This window comes from Formica exsecta, unplaced genomic scaffold (genome assembly GCF_003651465.1).
Source record: "Formica exsecta isolate Colony F162 unplaced genomic scaffold, ASM365146v1 scaffold153, whole genome shotgun sequence".
In the NCBI taxonomy this organism is placed as follows: Eukaryota; Metazoa; Arthropoda; class Insecta; order Hymenoptera; family Formicidae; genus Formica; species Formica exsecta.
Window position 1 is genome coordinate 76,284 of NW_021848854.1, and position 19,458 is coordinate 95,741.

A 19,458-nucleotide genomic window follows, 5' to 3' on the forward strand; every position below is an offset into this window, starting at 1 on the left:
TCGACTACTATTCGGAGCTTTGGTTTTCCAGATGCATCGGCTTTTTTCGGTACCACTAATAGGGGTGCGTTCCGTTGACTCGCGCTTGTTCGGATTATGCCGTTTTTTTAACATTTCTTATACTTGTTTATTTACTTCCGTCTTATGCCTTTCCGGAAGGCGATACGGTCTCGTGTTTACCGGTGAGGTATCGGCGCGCATGTTTATCTCGTGCTCTACCGTCGCGGTGCACGTCAGTGGTTCTCCGTCCAACTGAACTGTATCGTAATATTCTTCGCATATCCGTAAGAGTGCCTGTTTTTCTTCTGAATTTAAATGCTGTGTTTGTAGTAGTTGTCAAATTTGCGAGTATCGTGAGGAAGTAAGTTTAGAATTTATTCTCGTTTGTATAGTGTGTATTTCGTCGTATTCTACATCTTCGAGAACAACATGCAGCGTCTGTATTTCGACTTCTGTATCGGTCGTATTCATTACACTAACGGGGCATGCGTGATCTTTTGATTCTACTAAGCAATTTCCGATATAGATTCCTGGAGCTGTTTCTTCCGCTCGTACTATTCCTATCCGGTTTTGATTGGTTGCTGCTTTTACAATGGTTTCACTGCGCGGTTTTAGAATTATTTTATTAAATGAATGGAATGTGAGCACGGCGTTTCCTATTTTTAGTTGATTTTGTTTGTAGTCGCAGGATACTGAGTGTTGTCGGAGGAAATCAATCCCTAGAATCCCTTCGTATTCGATCGGAATGTCATCTTTTACTACGTAAAATGCATGTTTTATTTTATGTCCATTTACTTTTATTGTAGCGTACATTTTTGCTATTGTATGTACTTTATGTCCGGTTATGCCGGTGAGCGCGATCTTATCCTCGTATATGGTGTCGTCTTTTAATTGTTTTAATTTTATTAACGAAATGGTCGATCCTGAATCGTATAACATCCGTATTTTTTCATCCTTTGCTTGTCGCATGGGTAATGTTACTAACAATAAATCTGTTTTCTTCTGTGTGCGCGGCATATTTTTAATATACGTAACGTGATATTCGGACGCAGGTCGCGGTTGTTTCTTTTTAGATTCGCTTTTATCATCTTCGCTTTCTGGTTACCATCTTTTATTTTATTCGTATCAGTTTTCGGTTTACCGTTCAAACTCCAGCATTCGTTGCGAATGTGTCCGGTTTTTTGACAATGTTTGCAGTATTTATTTATTGCATTTATCCGCGTGGATTTTTCCGGTTTAGGAAGCGCGTATCGACTACTTTGACAATCGCGTCCGTAATGTCCATTTTTTCCACATTTTAAGCATTGCGGAGTCGAATTTTGAATCTGTCGCGAATTGTTCGATTCGTATTTATTTTTATTCGGGAAGTTGCTTATTCTTGCCGTTGGTCCGATAAGTTTTTCTTCAACGCTTGCGCCCGTTATCGCTTCTTGGAGCGTCGTATATCGTTGCGCGCGTACGAGTACCTTTAATTCGTCGCGTAATCCGATTTGAAAATTTATCAACGCCTGCTTTTTAATCGTGTGTTAGATCGTGCGTTTTGATAGTGAGAAGTCCTCTTCTTCTTCAATCATAGCATCGTACAATTTCATTGCTAGTAATTCAACGCATTGTCCGAAAGCGTACGCGGTTTCATTTGATTTTTGTCTTAATGAATTGAACTCGATTTGTAAGTGCGTAGTACTTTGTTTAAATTGGTAACAAGTTTCAATTGCTGTTTTAATTCGTCGAACGTTTGTATATCTCGCGTCTCAGATTCCTGCATCGCTTTCCCTTTTAATTTTGTAAATAAGATTGCTTGAATTAACGATTCTTCGTCCGCGGGATTTATGTTCTCAACAGCGTATTTACACGCATTTAAAAATTCTTGCAGTTTATGTCGCGAGGTTCCGTCGAACTCGGGGATCATTATTCTTGCTTCTTTTAACGGCAGATAATTCGGGGCGACGCTTCGTCGATTTCTGATATCGCGTCTCGTTCGCCCATATGTTGTTTCAAACGCATCGTTATCGTTTTCCCTGCGAGTATCTGTATGACGGGGTAATTGTGTGTCCGCTCTTTCTAGTCGCGTTACTCGTATGTTTAACGAATTAATATCCGCGCGTATTTCATTTAAAATGTGGATGATCTGTGTATAATCTCCTCTTTCTTCGCGGTTTTTTTCGGGTGGCGGCGTGCGGTCGGCCTTCGCTATATTTTGGTCCATCTGGCGGATGGATCGTCGCATGTTTTCTATTTCTTCGTCTACCGCGCTGCTCTCGTAGGAGGTTAGTGAAAATTCGCGTCGGAAAGATACTCTACTTGGAGTTCTGCTAATATACGGTCGCGTAAGTCTAGTCTCGCGTTGAGTGTGGTCAGTGAGGTCAGTCGTATCACACGGAAATAGGCTTTCGTCGAAAATATTGAACGAAAATTCGCATTCCTTGACGACGTTCTCCGGTAACTCGGGCTCGCTTTCGCTCGAGTATTGAGTGTCTAAATTTCTTCGCGCGTTATCAAAATTTTTTCGCGGTGTTAGACTTAAGCTAATCGCTCGTCGCGCTGGTTCGCTTAATAACCACGATCGGTTCGCTGTCGGTTTCGGTACATTAGAATCTTCCGACATTCACGCAATTATAAATATATTACGGACTTACAGTAATAAGACGGCTCGCATGTTCGCTCACTGGGTCAGTAGGTTGCTGATGCTGCAATCTCTCGCTCGGCGGCTGATAACACTGGCGGTCTGATGCTCGTCGTACGGCGGTCGTTGCCCGGCGGCGATGCGTCGTCTTTAGAGATGTTGTAGGTCGGCGTTGGTCCTTCGACACTGGCGTTCCTACTCGAGTTTCAGCTGCTTGGCCGTGATTCTCGTACTGCTTGTGTCGTCCGTATATGTTGCTTCTGCTTGTGTCCGTCGGCTTTAACTTGTTTGCTGACGTGCCTATTATTTACTCTTTTGGTTTTTTACAGGTCTTTATTCGGCGAGTTGGCTGGCGATCCTTTGGCACATCCCACCGCTGCCACCAATTTTGTTGTGCCTCTCTGTGGAGGCACAGAGTTTGTTCTGGGATCGTTGGCCACTAGGAGCTAAGGAGCTCAGGATCGAGCAGGGTCGTCTCGCCGTGTGAACAATTATGTAGTCGTTGTAGAAATAAAGTCATTTATTCTTATACATCTGCTTTAAATCTTCTTGTCTTGTGGTCGTGTCGCTCGATTCCGGGTGGAAAAAACCCGGATGCAAGCTACGTATATTCTTTGCTTGCATTTCCGGCGCGTCGTTCTTCAAGTCTCGCGATCGCGTGGCCTCCGCGCGTGGCTCGCTTTGTCAGCGATTGCGCTCGTAACTTTATACGTCTTTCTCGACTTCGAGTTATAGTCGAAAGACGTTAAATAATATTTAATAATTAATAATTATACTAATTTGGTTATAGCCGTTTTGGGCTATAACAAAATGTATATTTATTTAAAGTTTTTGATTTGTTTCTTACTACTTAATTATTGAATATTTATTTCAATGTTTGCAGCGTAGTGTAAAACTTATTATATAATTATTGCTGTATTGTAAGAAATATGAATAACGCGCGAAAAAGAAAACTTGTTTCTCGACGTCATAGTAGGCGAATTATTGCGAATAATATTGATACATATATTGCAGGGTGTCATGAACATATTTCGAATCAGCATATTGTAAATATTTCTTCTGAGGATTCTTTTAATTTAAATTTATATGATGATACTACTGAAGAAGTTGATACTTATAATTCACATGGTACTAAGAAAGCATTTATTGAACCTACATTCTTAAAAGATCATCAGTTTCAATATAATAATAATGTACAAACAAGCAGTTCTAACTATCACAACTATATTATAAATGAAGTAAACGAGACTGATAACATTAATGATGATAGCGAATTAAAAAATGTTATAGCTACCCCTAACAGCACATGATATCATTCGAATATTCTATACTGATACTGTGAATATACGTACTATATATAATATACTGAGAACATCCCTATAACATTTTTTGTAGTATATTATTTCTCGTATATTTCCAGAATATACTTATAATATATCTTACAGTATATTATTTCTCGTATATTCTCAGAATATACTTGTAATATCCCTTATAGTATATTTATTTCTCATATATTCTCGTATATTCTCAGAATGTACTTTTGAGTTACGCAGAATTTAATATATAGTGACACATCAAAAAGTCTGATGGCGCTGGCATCACGATTATATTTTCGGTAGCACGTGGCATTGGACGACAAAGACCTGATCGGCCATATATAGTCGCATTCTTTTCAGTGTGCTCTATATTATTTGGTTTGTTCTCTTTGTTTTATAAAAACTTGGCTAATAAAACCGTAATAATTGTGTAAAACGTGATACGTGTAAAACGTGATAATTGTATGAGACGTGATAGCGGTGTAAATAACCGTGTAAAACGTGATAATCGTTTTCCGGCCGGCATCTTCTAGATTCTAGAATCTAGAACGGAAAATTTTCCAGACCAGATATTTCGTATTTGCTTCCTTCACGCTGGACATACTACATTATTTTGAGGTAATTCTTTTTGTGTGTAATATATATTTTCTATATATATTTTGAATAACAAATTAAATATTGAATAATCATGTAAAAGTGAACAATTAGTTTGAGACGTCGATTTGTTTTAAGCCGCGTTTAGGGATCAAAATCTATTGTACGTGCTTCGTTAAATGTTTTATTTCAAAATGAAAATTGTTTCAATCTTTAAAATATTGAAAATATTGTAAATGTTAGAATATTGAAATATTAAGTAAAATGAATTGTGCAATAAAATCTGAAGAGAAATCATATTTGATCAAAAAATCTATAGTTAAAACAAATATAATATTTTTAGAAGAGCATGGATTTACGGAAAAAGTATGTTATAAATCATGTTATTTTAAATCCGCTAAATTCTGTCTTGTATATAAAATTACAATAAATTTCGTAATCTTCGTACCGTAAGATTACGTGATTAATCATAAATATTAATAATACATTATGCTAATTAATTTATAGTACGATGTGCTATTGTTATTTAATACAAAAAATCATTTAAAAAATTTAATATCGTACTCGTGTGTAGGTCATCGCGGAAAGAAAACTTTATCACGAACGTACCAATGATCGATATTTGAAAACTCTTGAAAATGACGAAGAGACGGAAATAGATGATGTCAAAGTATTTGAAAGTATGTAAGAGATCACAACTTCTATTTTAGTTCGATTACGCAATCTAATATTTTAAATTATGTCTGTAATACTTATACTAAACACATAATGCTGTAAAATTAAATCATTATTATTTCTAATACGTATAGAAAATTTTTTAAACAGAAACAATGTTATATAATTAAAGCACGACATGCAAAAATGAAATTGACGCTAATGTGTTTTTTTTTATTCTTAGTTAAAAAAAAGCGGTTAGCCCTGTTGGATCTTTTAATAGCGGCATCTCGAGACAATTTTTTAACTGATTTGGACATCAAAGAAGAAGTCGAGATTTTTATGTTTGGGGTATATATCTGTAATCTTTCTTTAAATTTTTACTTCATCTAAGCACGTTTGATGATATGATGATATGCATATGATAATGATTACAGGGTCACGATACTACAGCGATGAGCATGACCTTTGCTTTGTTACTATTAGCTGAACACAAAGATCCAGGTACCTTTTTCTCAGTATATTGCGATATATTATTGAAATTGCGATTATAATTGAAAGTAGAACGGATATACACTTTTGTTGCAATGTATTTTTTCATTTATTTATTAAAAATTTATTTATATCTATGCATATAAAAACAAAGTATTGAGAAATACACTTTAATTATTATCGATGACACAGGAACGTGTGAGGGTTGAAGTCAATACCGTGATGCAAGAGAACGGAGGGAAATTTACTATGAAATCGTTGCAAGATTTAGAATATTTAGACAGATGTTTAAAGGAAACGCTACGTTTATATACCATCGCGCCTTCTATAATACGAAGACTTGAGCAGGATGTAAAATTACGTAATTAATCACTTTTTTTGCTGCATATATCTTTGAACATGTCACATTTTGCAGAGTATATGTTATTGAATGTAAAATAAGTTTAATTGCTTTAACACTTTAAGAATACAATATTATATACTACACAATATTATATACTACACTATTTAAGAATACAATATTATATAATACAATATTATGTTCATGTTATTTTTTAAAAGAACTCTTAATTTCATAAATTTTTATATTTTGTAATTTTATAATACGTTTTTCAGACTCATATGTTATACCTGCTGGAACGAACTTACATCTTAATTTTTATGGAGTTCACCGAGATCCCAATTTTTGGTCAAATCCAGAAGTATTTGATCCGGACAGATTTTTGCCCGAGAGGATATGGAATCGTCATCTTTATTCCTATCTACCATTCAGCGCAGGATCGAGGAATTGCATAGGTGAATTGCTCGCGATTTTCTTCTCTCTTTGTGTTCATAGTTTTTGATAAGACTTTGATTTGTAGGTCAACGATTCGCTCTGCTGGAGTTAAAAGCTATGATGGCTTCTTTAGTGCACAATTTTTACTTGGAGCCCGTAGATTGTTTAAAGCATATCCGATTGAAGACCGATATCGTAATTCGTTCGTCTCATCCAGTTTACATAAAATTTATCCCAATCAGCCGCAAATAATCGTTCAGAACTAACACAGATATCGCGTGAATATAAGAAATTAATGAAAATATTTTGTACAATAAAATGATCTAATGTGTGATTATGTGTATACTTTACGTTAAATATGTTTTATTTCTAATTAATTATTTCATTACTTTTATGTGTAATCTTTCTCTCTCATATTTTATTAGTTTCGGATCTTTATATCTTTATTACATTAAATTGTTAATATTTCAAAAACATGTTAAATGAAAAGAATAAAATTTTATATTGCTCGTATTTCTCTTTATTTCTAATAAACTCTTATTATTAATACGCTCTTTAGCTCGAAAACGGCTTTGAATATAGGCCTTAGATTGTTATTGTCAGTTCGCATAGATTTGTTTTACTAATATATATGAATCTGCTTGAAGAGATCTGCAATTCCATTTTAGTAGTGTTTCAATTGATCATCGCATCAACGATTCTATTAGATAGTCAGAAGTATTTGTATAGAATAAAATTTTATAATATTTTATTGGAAAATCTGAATAATATGGTTAATAATATCATAATTAGTGTAAGTGCGTGATTTTTACGTTTCCTCGAATACCACAAGTTGTTAGCTTTTGGTTTGATTGTTACAATCTTATTAAATGTATTTGTTACGTCTAAACTCAAATGAATGGAGAGTCAATCAATTAGTAAAAAAAAATAATTGTTTTTAAGAAAAAATATGTAATTATTTACAATGTATTTTTTAAAACAATTATTTGTTTTTTTCTTTACACTAATTGATTTGTCTCATTATTCTGTACATAAAAGTATTACGGTAAGATTATCGAAAACTAAATATTTTACGAGATATTTTATTTTTTATATCAAAATATGTCAGATTAAAATATAAAAAAACTCAAAAAGTACTTAATAAAAAAAAATACTTTATTATAGTGTTTTGAAAAGCTCTCGAAATAAGGCATCAAAAGATAAAACATTTTTCGAAAATGGGATATACAAATTGCCCTCACGCTGGCAAGAAATCATTAATAATAATTGCAATTACATTATTTAATAAAGTTTATTGACGGTAATAAAAATTTGTATTTTGTTTTATTCCAAAAACGGACAGAACTTTCCGGTAGACCTAATATATTGTAATCAGTCAATTTATTTAAATCCGACATACTGTATATTGTGTATATGTATAACTTATTTCATATGTTTGTGTATTTATATACATATATATATGTGTGTGTGTAATTTCTTTTATATGTGTAAATATATCACTTAAAAATAATAAAAATAATAATACTTTTATTGTTTAATAATATATTTATCTCTCTTTTACAAATTTTCATAGTTTCTCATCGGCCGCTTGTCGGCAACAAGCTTGTAGCGAACGAGATGAGCATTGAAAGTGAGCAAAACGAATATATGAATGCAAGTAAGACAATATAGGAATGAAACATTAACAGAAGCAAGCAAGAGGAAAATAGCAACATCCAAAGAAGACTCGAAGATCGAGCCTTTGCCGTCCTTTTTCTTACTTGCTCTTATTATTGTCTCGCTCGCTTCTAATAAGACAATAATAAGAGTGAGCGAGACAATCACAGGAGTGAGCGAAAGAGGAATAGCAGCATTCATAAAAGCTCGATCTTGATCCTCGAATCTTCTTTGCACGTTGCTATTCTCCTCTCGCTCACTCTTGTCATTGTCTCGCTCACTCTTATCATTATCTCAGGAGCGAGCGAAACAATAAAAGGCCAAGTCTCTTACATTTCATTCGTCTCATGATTAGCCTGGATTCGCACCAGAGGCAAAGTCTGTTGATAAAATCAAAGGAATTTAGCCTGGACTCGAACCAGGGGCAAAGTTTTTTGGTAAAGTCAACGGAGTTTAGCCCAGACTCAAACCAGGGGCAAAATGAGTCGGTAAGGGGCAAAGTGTGTTGCACGGAAATGCCGGTCTCGCCTTCATACGGGCCTTTGGCTATCTGTATATTAATCTGTGGGGTGAGTATATGTATGCGCGTTACATGATTACGGGGATCATCCATCAGAACGGTGTAGGAGAGAGTTTAATATTAAATTTATGGTTCTGATTGGTTTTATAATAATTCTTAGAATAACAAAAAAAAATCTTTGTCTATAGCAAAAATGAAGGGGAGTTAAGGGATTTCCTAGAGATGGATGATGGAAGGGGTAAATCTCCTGCAAAGGATTTCGATAGGGATGGCGACAGGGAATAAATGCCCCGGGACAAACCATGGGATGACGGCGTTGGGGAGATTTTTCGCCAAAGCTCCCCGCAATTCCTCGTTGTCTACCGGGCCCGGCTCTATGCAGAAGACTCCTTCAGGAAACGGTTATACGGTTATACGGAACGCAACCGAAACTGTGCACATTATGCGGTACCCATTGAGAACATTCGTGGACATTGGCTACGTAATTCAACGTCCACGTTTCTATGTCTACAGAGGGCGTTTCTGATCACCTAAAACCGGGCCGTGACCGTGACGTTTCTCAGGTCAGGCTTCTCTCTCTGGTGGAGTAGAGTACCGAACGTTTTCTCCGTCCGAGCTTAGACCCACAACACCTGCGGCCATTTATAGAAAGAAATCTAACCTATAACATAAAATGATCGTGTGTCATTGGGGGTGTTATTCTAATCTACAAAAGATAACAACAAACCGTCTAATCATTGCTATCAACGACGTGTAAGTATTGAACATCGAGGATCGGGATCGGTGGCATATTGCTGCACGCGATTAGATTGACATGTGACAAAGGGATGAAAGGAACGAGATGCGTAGAAGCGAGATTTATCTTTCGTATATCACGCGTGTCCGAGATGTAACAATAACAGGCCGAGCCTATTCGCGCGACATCGTATACGCATTCGCACGGGACGGTAATCGCTTTAATTTTTTCACATTGAAGTGTCCATTCCTACGATATTGTCGCGAAACTATGCTCGCATATTTTTTGCTGATGCATTATGCAATATCTGAGATTGTCCGCGTTCCGTCTGAATTGAAATCTCTCTTTACTCCGTTAGGTGAGGTGATGTATACTTTCGCGCGCAATTTTTCGTAAATTCGAGAAATAAAAAAAAACAAATGCTCGAAAGTACTTCTCTTGAAGTTCATTGTGAAGTGCGCCGCATATATTTTGTGCCTCATTGTTATTAATGCTCAAGATAACTGACTAACAGGATTGTACGCAAGTAACTACGCAAATAACATTCCTTTCATATACGATTCAATTCTGTAGTTGTTCATCTCTTTTGTGTATTTTTGTTTTTAATGTTGAAGGCACAGCCAATAATGTCATCGATTAACAGTATCGATTCCCATGAGACGCTACAGTGGGATATGATGGAATTAGCTTGTCATTTGCGGCAAGAAAGATTGTTTGTCAACTCAGAACAGCAAAACTTGCAAACTCTTAATGAACGGGTAAGTAATATCCATATATCTAGCAATTTTCTAATACCAATTACAACATTTGCAAATTGTAAGTCTTCAGTATAATATTTGACAGGATAAATTTAAACGCATTAATTTAATAGCAATGTATCTTTCACAAGATTCTATTATTTCTAGGTCTTATATATATCGTCGCAATTAGCACAGCAAGCATGGGTAACTGCTCAACAGAGAGTTAATCTGAATCGCTTAATAGTAGCAAGGCCAGATTGCACTCCAGCTTCATGTTGCCTAAGAGCGAATGCATTGGAAAATTCACATTTTATCGATGCATATAAGTATTTACGTTACCAAGCATGTTTATCTTATGGAGAATTTCTGGGTGCATTGCGGAAGTCACCCAAGCTTCTTGCTTTATGTTTGGTCGAAGGAGACAAAGTCATTCCAGAATCAATGCAGACAATTGTGCAGTGCTTAGCTGCTGGATTGTATGGCAGCTGCATATTGCCGGAAGATAAAAGTTTGGTTCTTCGATTGCTGAGGCATCTTATGCTGCTGCAGATAATCCCATCTGATAATCCACGAAGATTACTCAGGCATGGCACATGTGCATTTTCCAGATTTTATTCGATCTTTCACGAAAGCTTGTTCTCTGCAAAGCTCTTCTTAACAGCAGCTTTGCACAATCCTATTGTGCAATTACTCATGGAAGATGAAATGTTTCTGGACGTTGATCCGGACAAAGCGCCTATTAGATTTCCACCTGCAGAAAGATTGAAGAAATTCGGGAAAGAAGGCACGCCTGAATATCAAGCAAAGTTACAACGTTACAGATTGTGGACAGTCAATTCTTTATATCGTATTACACAGAGATTTATTGTCAATATTCGCGAAACAATGCACTGCTTTCCTACAAGTGTTTGCTGGCTTGTAAGACAAATGGCAGGACTTTTTAGTAAGAATGGAAATGTAGATCCAAAAGAAGTGCATGCTATGTGCACTGATCTTGTATTCACATATTTTATTTGTCCTGCTATAGTTAATCCCGAACCTTACGGTATCACTGATGCACCGATAAGCTATGTCGCGAGATTTAATCTCATACAAGTTGGACAAATTTTACAAATGCTTTCACTGCAGAAGTATCAAAGTATTGATAATAAGGTTATTGATCTGTATAAGAAATTCGAGAAAGATTCGGTGTCTTCCATAATAGACTCAATGTTGGATGGTGCAACAGAAGAATTGGAGGAGGAACCAACAATGATTGACAATAATAAACTTCAAGGCCTGTCACGATCCGCAGCACTATTTACGGAAAGTGAATTGAATTCCTTAATTACATTTTTAAATACGATTATCAGTGATAACAATGCAGAAGCAATATCGCATAATACATTTGATAGAAAACAATTAGCAGAGATGCTGTCACAATTACCATCGGGTTTATTGCATAATAATAAATTGAATAATGAATACATGGAAACACCTAACAAACGAGGTGTTGCTACAGGAAAAGGTATATTAATAATGATTAAATAATATTGCACGAATAATATTATACAACAATACAATTTTTTTTGTGATTATTGGAAATTGTAAAACGCGATATTAATATAAAATGTTTTATAATAGGAAAGGGACGTGGTATAAGGATGACTACATTCTCACCAAATATAACAACTGAAAATGTAGAGGAATCTAATGGCACTTCTACTCCTGAAGAGGAAATTTTGGATAAGAATTCCCAAGATGTACTAGTCATACCTTTTGGTCCAACAATTGGAGAATCTATAGGACTACTCAGTGAACAGAAAGTCTGTATATATATATATATATATATAACTGAAGATGGTCCAATTTTCGGACCGAAACATTTAATAAATACATATTCACATACAACATGAAGAACACAATTTTGGCGCCCCTCATCCAGCGCATTCGGCTCTCATTTGCCCATCGCTTTATATTTTAGCTAATATTAATTGATATTTAGAGCCTATCATAATAAGTTTTATAATTTATACATATATTGTTTATTTCTAAAAAGAATGTGTCTGTGTGTATTTGGCAAATTAGTTTTATACATATCTTTATAAAATTTATTACAAATGTTAAGGGGATCCTGGACCATCATGTTTTTACCAACCGAACGCAATTTTTTGATTTTATCAGTTTTTATAATGGCTAAACAGAATTACAAATGCTTTTACACGATTAAAGTACATACATCAATACTCTATGGGACAGTCAACTTCATGCTGAAAACGAAAAGAAGTTAAAAAACTTTTTTTCGTTTTCAGCATGAAGTTGACTGTCCCATAGAGTCTTGATGTATGTACTTTAATCGTGTAAAAGCATTTGTAATTCTGTTTAGCCATTATAAAAACTGGTAAAATCAAAAAATTGCGTTTGGTTGGTAAAAACATGATGGTCCAGGATCCCCTTAATGTAATATATATGTACAGGATGAGTCTTTTTAATATTAACAGGCAAATATCTCATAACCTGTAAGTTTTAGAAGGGAACTTTTTTTACAAAGGTTGTTTGGTTCTGAGGGGGAAAGAAGATAGGAATATTAGTTAGATCTTGGGTGGTGGCATTGTTAAGATTTTATCAAGATCACATTGAATTTTTTAAATTGAAACCTCTATTTTTTATTGCATATTCTTATAGCCCTTGTCGAAGCCTTTTCAAAAAATATTTGCCTACTAAGATTAAAAAGACTCACCCTGTATATATACTTATTTATTAATAATATATAATATTGCTTTTCATTTATATTTTTATTACATGTTTTACAATGGAAAAAGTACTATGTTCAAAATTAATTCATTAAAATTATCAAATAAAATTTCATTGTTTTATTATTTTTAGGTTTTATGCATGGAGCTCCAAAGTGGTATGGAGAATGGACCTGTTACTTTGAATCTTCCTGATGATGCATCTACTGAACATACTAGACAAGAGAATAGTAATTGCGAACGTATCGAAACGCAGGAAAAGAGGACTCGATTTTCGCTATCACATGACGAAGGTATATCACTTACTAATATTGAGTATTATACATATATTGTTTGGCTTTTATGACACATCTACACATTAAAAATAATTAGTATTGTTCGAAGGCTCGATTGGTAATACGTCAGATAACTTGGAAGCTGTATCAGAGGCTGCTTCCAATCACAGTGTCGCTTCTTCTCTAGAGTTAGAGACGGAAGATCAGAATGATAATCTCTCGGACATGGTGTCTGCTAATGTATCGGGAAGAGGAACTCCTAATATATCAGGTACATTAACCCTATGTCTTATAGCATATTTCTTTTATTTTAATATTTGGCTACAAAAATATTTTTTATATTTTTACAAATTGCATAACTTTGCATATAATCATCAGGTCGAGATACACCGTCATCCCAAATTACCGAAGGAGACGATGGGCGCGCTGTAGGTGAAGTGAGGCAACTGGATTTGCCGCCACCTAATATCCCAACTAAGCAAAGTCGATCTGAAATTGATGACAAATTTTGTAAATTTGAAATTAAGAAGCTTATTGAAGGTAACAAATACAAATATTGACACATATAAAGACGTAGATATGATTAATATATTATTTGCACAATATTTATATTTAATAGCAAAATTTTGTTAATATCATTTTTATCTTTCTTTTTTAGGAGACGAGACTGTTTCTATGGTATCCGATACTTGGTCTACGGATGTGTTGGCCTCAGATAGTGAAATAGTTGAACAACAAGATCGAATACCTTTTCTTGTCCCTCCTGAACAAGTTGTACCTATTCTGCCACCCGAGCCTACACCAACCATGTTAGACATCAGTGAAACCGCTTCTGAAGCCTGGAGTACAGATGTATTGGCCAGTGATTCGGAAAGGTTGACTGAAGTAGATACTGATGATACTGCTAGCGTTGCTAGGTACATTATTTTGTGTATTATATTACATTTATATATATATAATGTAATATATATGAAATCTATAAGTTTAAGACAAAAACGTTTTAGACAAAAGTTGTATGATTCACAGGGGGTCACATGATGAAAATATGGACTTGACCTTGAATGACCTTTTCAAGGCCAAGTCAATGTGATCGATGTTTTCTTAAATAGAACTCCCCCCCATTTTTTATTGCATATTCTTGTAACTTATCTCGAGAGGTTTTCAAAACACTATAATAAAGTATTTTTTCATTAAGTACTTTTTGAGTTATTTTATATTTTAATCTGACATATTTTGATATAAAAAATAAAATATCTCGTAAAATATTTAGTTTTCGATAATCTTACCGTAATACTTTTATGTACAGAATAATGAGACGAATCAATTAGTATAAACAAAATAATTATTTAAAAAAAAAAAGTATACTTATTTACAATGTATTTTTTTTAAACAATTATTTGCTTTTTTTTACACGAATTAATTCGTCTCATTATTCTGTACATGAAAGTATTACGGTAAGATTATCGAGAACTAAATATTTTACGAGATATTTTATTTTTTATATCAAAATATATCTTAAAGTAAGATATTTTTTCAATTTTTTATTAAAAAAAGTAAATAAGAATATTATAATTTATTCATTTACGATATTTCCAACATAGGTCTGACGATACAGCTAGATCCGAAATAGAAAGTCGCGCCGACTCTGAAGGAAACGAAGAAACGCTTCAATCCGCCACTCCGTGTAAGTATAGCATAATTATTTTATCAAGTAGTTTTTCCAATCACAGTTTGTATATTTACTTAATGATTTCAGGTCCAGAGTCTTCAGGCATTAATTTTTCATCACTTTCGGGAATTCGAGAGGATCCTGACATAGGGACTTCAGTGGTAATTCAGCCATCACCGACAACATCTCCGTTACCTTCGTCATCTAACGTAACAGGTCGTGGTGGAACCAAGTCTGATTATCGACGTAGTACAATGGAATATGTAGATAAAAATGCTAATAATATAAACAATACGGATTACGGTAAACCATTACGGGAAGACAGGCTGGTCCATTTGATAGATAAACTTCACATTGACAATGGTAAGCAAGTCGAACGTCAGACAACCGCGCACAATCACATCGCTGCAGCCGCAGTCGCACCGGCATTGCTGTTAGCTAATCATATTTCTGCGCCTGTTTTGCCAGAAAAGTCCCAGAATGGCGACGTGAAAACAGAGGTTTGCAATTTCTTCGCTTATTTTTTCTGCCACATTTCATTATACTTTTTTTCGTAAATTTTACACACACGCATACGGATTTAACTATGTGGATACTGTAAATTAGGAGTTGGACAGCTGTATGGCATCAGTCGGAGATACCGTAGGCCGATTGAGCACGGCTAGTTTAACATCCAGTAGCAGTTCCGGATCGGAATCTCGTATCAAGAGTAACATTTCGGCATCGGATTTACCGTTACCGACGCCAGCAATTAATGGCAATTGTGACACGATAGACAGTTCGAGTCCCAACTTTTCTAAGCCAAATGCATCAACGGGAGCGATTCCAAAGAGCATAAGTTTTGACATGACTGCAGAGCGCGGCGATAAAGAACTGTTGGACGACGATCAGAAGAACAAGCGTGGCTTCTTTGGTAAATTGAAGTTGTCGCTGAGAAATCGTAGGGGTAAAGCTATTCGCGGGACAGACGAAAGATGCTACGATCGAGAGGCTGCTGGTGACGGCGTCGATATATGCAGACATAGAATACGCAGGATTATGTCGGAGGATGTGACATCATCCGGTAATGTCGCGGGTGGTAAGATTTTAATGAATAATTAATATCTTCGCAATTATATCATAAATAATATGATTAAAACAGCAGTTTTTATATCTATCAATCTTTCTTAATGGTTTCGATATTGTATAATTAAATTTTAGATAAATATAAAAGTAATGCAAGAAAAAAACATAAGTCATTGTATTAAATGCAATCTAATAGACTTTTTGTTATATAATTTCAGATACTATCGATGACATATTAGCAAAGTACAGGAGAAAACCAAGTGCGACTAGTGACACAGCCTCGGTTGAGAGCAACCAATCTCGCACAAAAGAAGTAGAAGATGAAAGACTTTCAATCGATCCAAATAATGTAGAGTTGTCTTATGCTTTTGCGGATGCTAAAAGAAAATTACGTATGGTACTTAGTACCGCTGACCTACAACACATTCCATGGAATACTTCTGAGGTATATTTATTACATTAATTTTTTATATATATATACTAATTTATGGTATATCAGATAAAGTTTAATCTTTTTTTATGAATTTACTATATGTTCAAATATTTGCATTTGTCTCTGTATTTTTTATGATACGATAAACGAAATTTCATATAAACGTTTCTTTCACAGAGACACTGTTGGTCACAGAAAGAAAACGAATTGGTTGCGTTTTTGCAACTACAATTGGCAGAAGCGATAAACTTGCAGGATAGAGCATTGATAGCTCATCTTCATGAGACTTTACGTTGCGTGCGTCTGTTTAATGACGATGGATGTAGAAAACTCTTCAAATCGCTTCGAGAAGATTATCAAAAACGATCCCCTTATATCGCGTATTTAATTAGATGTCGTCAAGGATTGCTCTCGACATTAGCTCACCTAGATAGGTAACTATATAGATATTATTTTGTAATGTGTAATTAATATAAGATGCGGCCGCCTAATGATTATACATTTTTTAGATTATGCGTGCGAGTTAAATGCGACCGGGATGCTATCAATAATCATCTTGTATCCGTTTGTGTGAGAGTTTTTTTGGAGAAGAGGGAGGCTTTTCTCTTGCGTTTTTGCGACGAATTTAAAAAACTTACATTAGCCGACGAGAAACAAGATCTTGTAGATAATTTTCTAGGAAAGATCCATGCCGAAATGGACAACGATCCAATCTGGCAATGTATGTGAATGTAATCGTTCATCGCATTGTAATTTCTATATTTAGGTCAATTCAGAATATCTAAATTTATCTCTCGCATACTTTTTAGCGGCGAGTACTAATCAGTTAGATCTGGCGAGAGTCGTGGTGGAAAGAACCGTCATGGCACGAGTATACCACAATGCGCTTTATCCAAATGGAGACGGAGATGTATATAGGGACCAGCTTCTTCACGATCACATTAAAAAATTGGCAAGAGTTGTAAGTCCAAATCACAAGGATCTACGCATTCCAAAGGTTTACCATTATGAATGCCCCTGGCCATGGGCGCAGGCTGAATTGGCTGTGATATCGGCGTATAAGACTCCTAGGGATAAGCTTCAGTGTGTATTTCGTTGCGCGACTACCATCATGAATCTTCTCTCCATGGCGTCGGAAAGAGGGATACCTGCTGCTGATGACCTGATTCCAGTTCTAGTTTATGTCATAATCAAGGTATGTACAAGTTAACAGAAACAATAATTTTGTCATTAATAAGATAAATTATTACATATGTTATTAACTCATCTTTAATTTCAGACTAATCCTCCATCATTGCTGTCAACTGTCCAATATGTGGACAGCTTCTATGGGAATCGATTGGAGGGCGAAGAACAATATTGGTGGACGCAATTCTGCTCCGCGATCGAGTTTATTAAGACGATGGATTAACAGTTTCTCAGGAGTATTATGATAAATAAGATTAGATTTGATGCTGTGGTGATAATGTAGAAATGTTGTATCATAATTATAATTTGACGATTCCATAAAAAAAAAGAAAAAATAACAGAAGACCAATATCTTACATAAAGCTAACTGAACAGTCTCATGCTCTTCCGGGTATCTTGATTAAAATTCGCAAATAGCAATCTAACTATTAGTTCTTTCGCACGTTATTACGTAACATTAGCAAAGACTGAATATCAGATTGTAATACGTAAAGTATGGCTTTATCCTTATTTGTAACTATTGTACAATTTCACAAGACATCGAAAAAGAAACGTTTAGATATTATTCTATAATTTATGTGTAAACAATACAGAACTTATAGGATTGATAATCACTTAGTAGGATTAACTGTGTTGGAATACTTTTTCTATATTGTGCCCCCCTCCCCCCGGCCGCCCTAAAAACCGAAACTTCGTCGTAGATCCGTGAAGAGTATTGTCGCTCTCGTAGCTACTTTTATTCAGAATGTGCACATCAAAATGTTTATAATCGAGATCTATCCGAATCGCGTATATAAAGAGCATAATAAAATAGATTAGCTTCCGCAAATTTGTGAGTGCATAATACCCATCAATATTACGAAAATAGTTTGTATTATGTTAACTATATCATATGCTATCAAACTACTCTATTACATTAATATTATAAGATATTAATAAAGAGCATAATAAAATATAGAATAGCTTCTGCAAATTTGTGAGCGCATAATACCTATCGATATCACGAAAATAGTACACATAATACTATTAAATTTCTATCATTAATATTAAATTACTAATAATATGATAAGATTTTAATATATATTATAGTAACTTGATAATAATCAAGAAACATAGTGTCGCGCCAAATACGCGAGCCGAGTTGCGAGTATCTTACAATAAACAAGATATTAGATGATTACTAGGAAAAGAAAATACAATGTGTTTTTGCATTTCTATGTGCAATAACACGTAATCTGCATAAAATGAACGCGTAAAATAGATGTATATACGTAAAATAAACAATAACGTGTTAAAAATAAACAGAGACAGAAAAACGCTATTAATGCGTTTGTAAATTAAATACTGTTTAGGGCACATTCCCCAGATTTCGAATAATCGCGGTTTTCCGCTGTCTTAATCAAGTAGGGCGGCTAAGGCTATTAGAGTTGCTAGAATTTTTAACTACGTTAAGAAAAAGATATAATAAATGCGTTTAATTAAAAAAAAAAAAAAAAGAGTAACCGTAATAAATAACAGATTATGAAATAAGGCAATGGATAATCCAGCTGAATGTGTCAGGGACTTTGCAATAGTCGTCAACGACTGTCAAAAGCAAAATTTTCAAAAAGGGAAGAGAAGGGAATCGATTGAGACGCAATTTGAACGAGTATAATATTAACACTTTAATGTAGCAATTTAACTGGTATACACAAGAGTGATTCGTTCTTATTTATAATAAACAACTAGTAATAATTATCACTTACATTAAATATATGTATATAAGGCGCAAAGCAAATAAAAATTTTATAACACCTCACAATTATCATATACACAACATTAATATCTTACCGGTGTTTTACTATCGGTACCGGAACGCATAAAAAAAAGGTGCGCTTTGATTTTCGTATTTTTTTTTCTTCTTTTTTTCGTTTTGTACGACGTCAGCGTATATATCGCACACGTCACATCGTATCGCATGTTTTTCGAAGAAAAGGAGAGAAACGATAAA

General features: G+C 34.8%; 1 protein-coding gene and 1 pseudogene across 7 annotated transcripts; both read left to right on the top strand.

The window, feature by feature from the left end:
* The first annotated feature begins 2,779 nt into the window (after positions 1-2,779).
* On the top strand, positions 2,780-6,891 carry LOC115232969 (annotated as a pseudogene).
* A 2,183-nt stretch (positions 6,892-9,074) lies between these two features.
* On the top strand, positions 9,075-18,972 carry LOC115232970 (receptor-mediated endocytosis protein 6 homolog). Of its 7 annotated transcripts, none has more exons than XM_029803149.1 (17): positions 9,076-9,577; positions 9,725-9,892; positions 9,981-10,124; positions 10,272-11,613; positions 11,730-11,911; positions 12,972-13,131; positions 13,211-13,384; positions 13,492-13,653; positions 13,772-14,030; positions 14,715-14,797; positions 14,870-15,282; positions 15,389-15,860; positions 16,066-16,292; positions 16,458-16,714; positions 16,790-17,001; positions 17,090-17,475; positions 17,560-18,972. In XM_029803149.1, the coding sequence occupies exons 3-17, from the start codon at positions 9,993-9,995 to the stop codon at positions 17,689-17,691; spliced, it is 4,593 nt and encodes a 1,530-aa protein (XP_029659009.1). In that variant the 5' UTR covers positions 9,076-9,577; positions 9,725-9,892; positions 9,981-9,992; the 3' UTR covers positions 17,692-18,972. The 7 variants fall into 7 exon arrangements, with proteins under 7 accessions (XP_029659011.1, XP_029659012.1, XP_029659009.1 ...); XM_029803150.1 differs by having other exon boundaries at positions 9,076-9,383; XM_029803151.1 differs by having other exon boundaries at positions 9,075-9,892; positions 9,978-10,124.
* The last annotated feature ends 486 nt before the right edge of the window (positions 18,973-19,458 follow it).

What these genes read in the sequence shown, in the direction of transcription:
- LOC115232970 (XM_029803146.1), top strand. Translation starts at nt 9,972, where the DNA reads ATGTTGAAGGCACAGCCAATAATGTCATCGATTAACAGTATCGATTCC. An exon ending in AGGTGTTGCTACAGGAAAAG is followed by an intron (nt 11,614 to 11,729) that starts GTATATTAATAA and finishes GTTTTATAATAG; the next exon opens with GAAAGGGACGTGGTATAAGG. An exon ending in TTCCATGGAATACTTCTGAG is followed by an intron (nt 16,293 to 16,457) that starts GTATATTTATTA and finishes TTTCTTTCACAG; the next exon opens with AGACACTGTTGGTCACAGAA.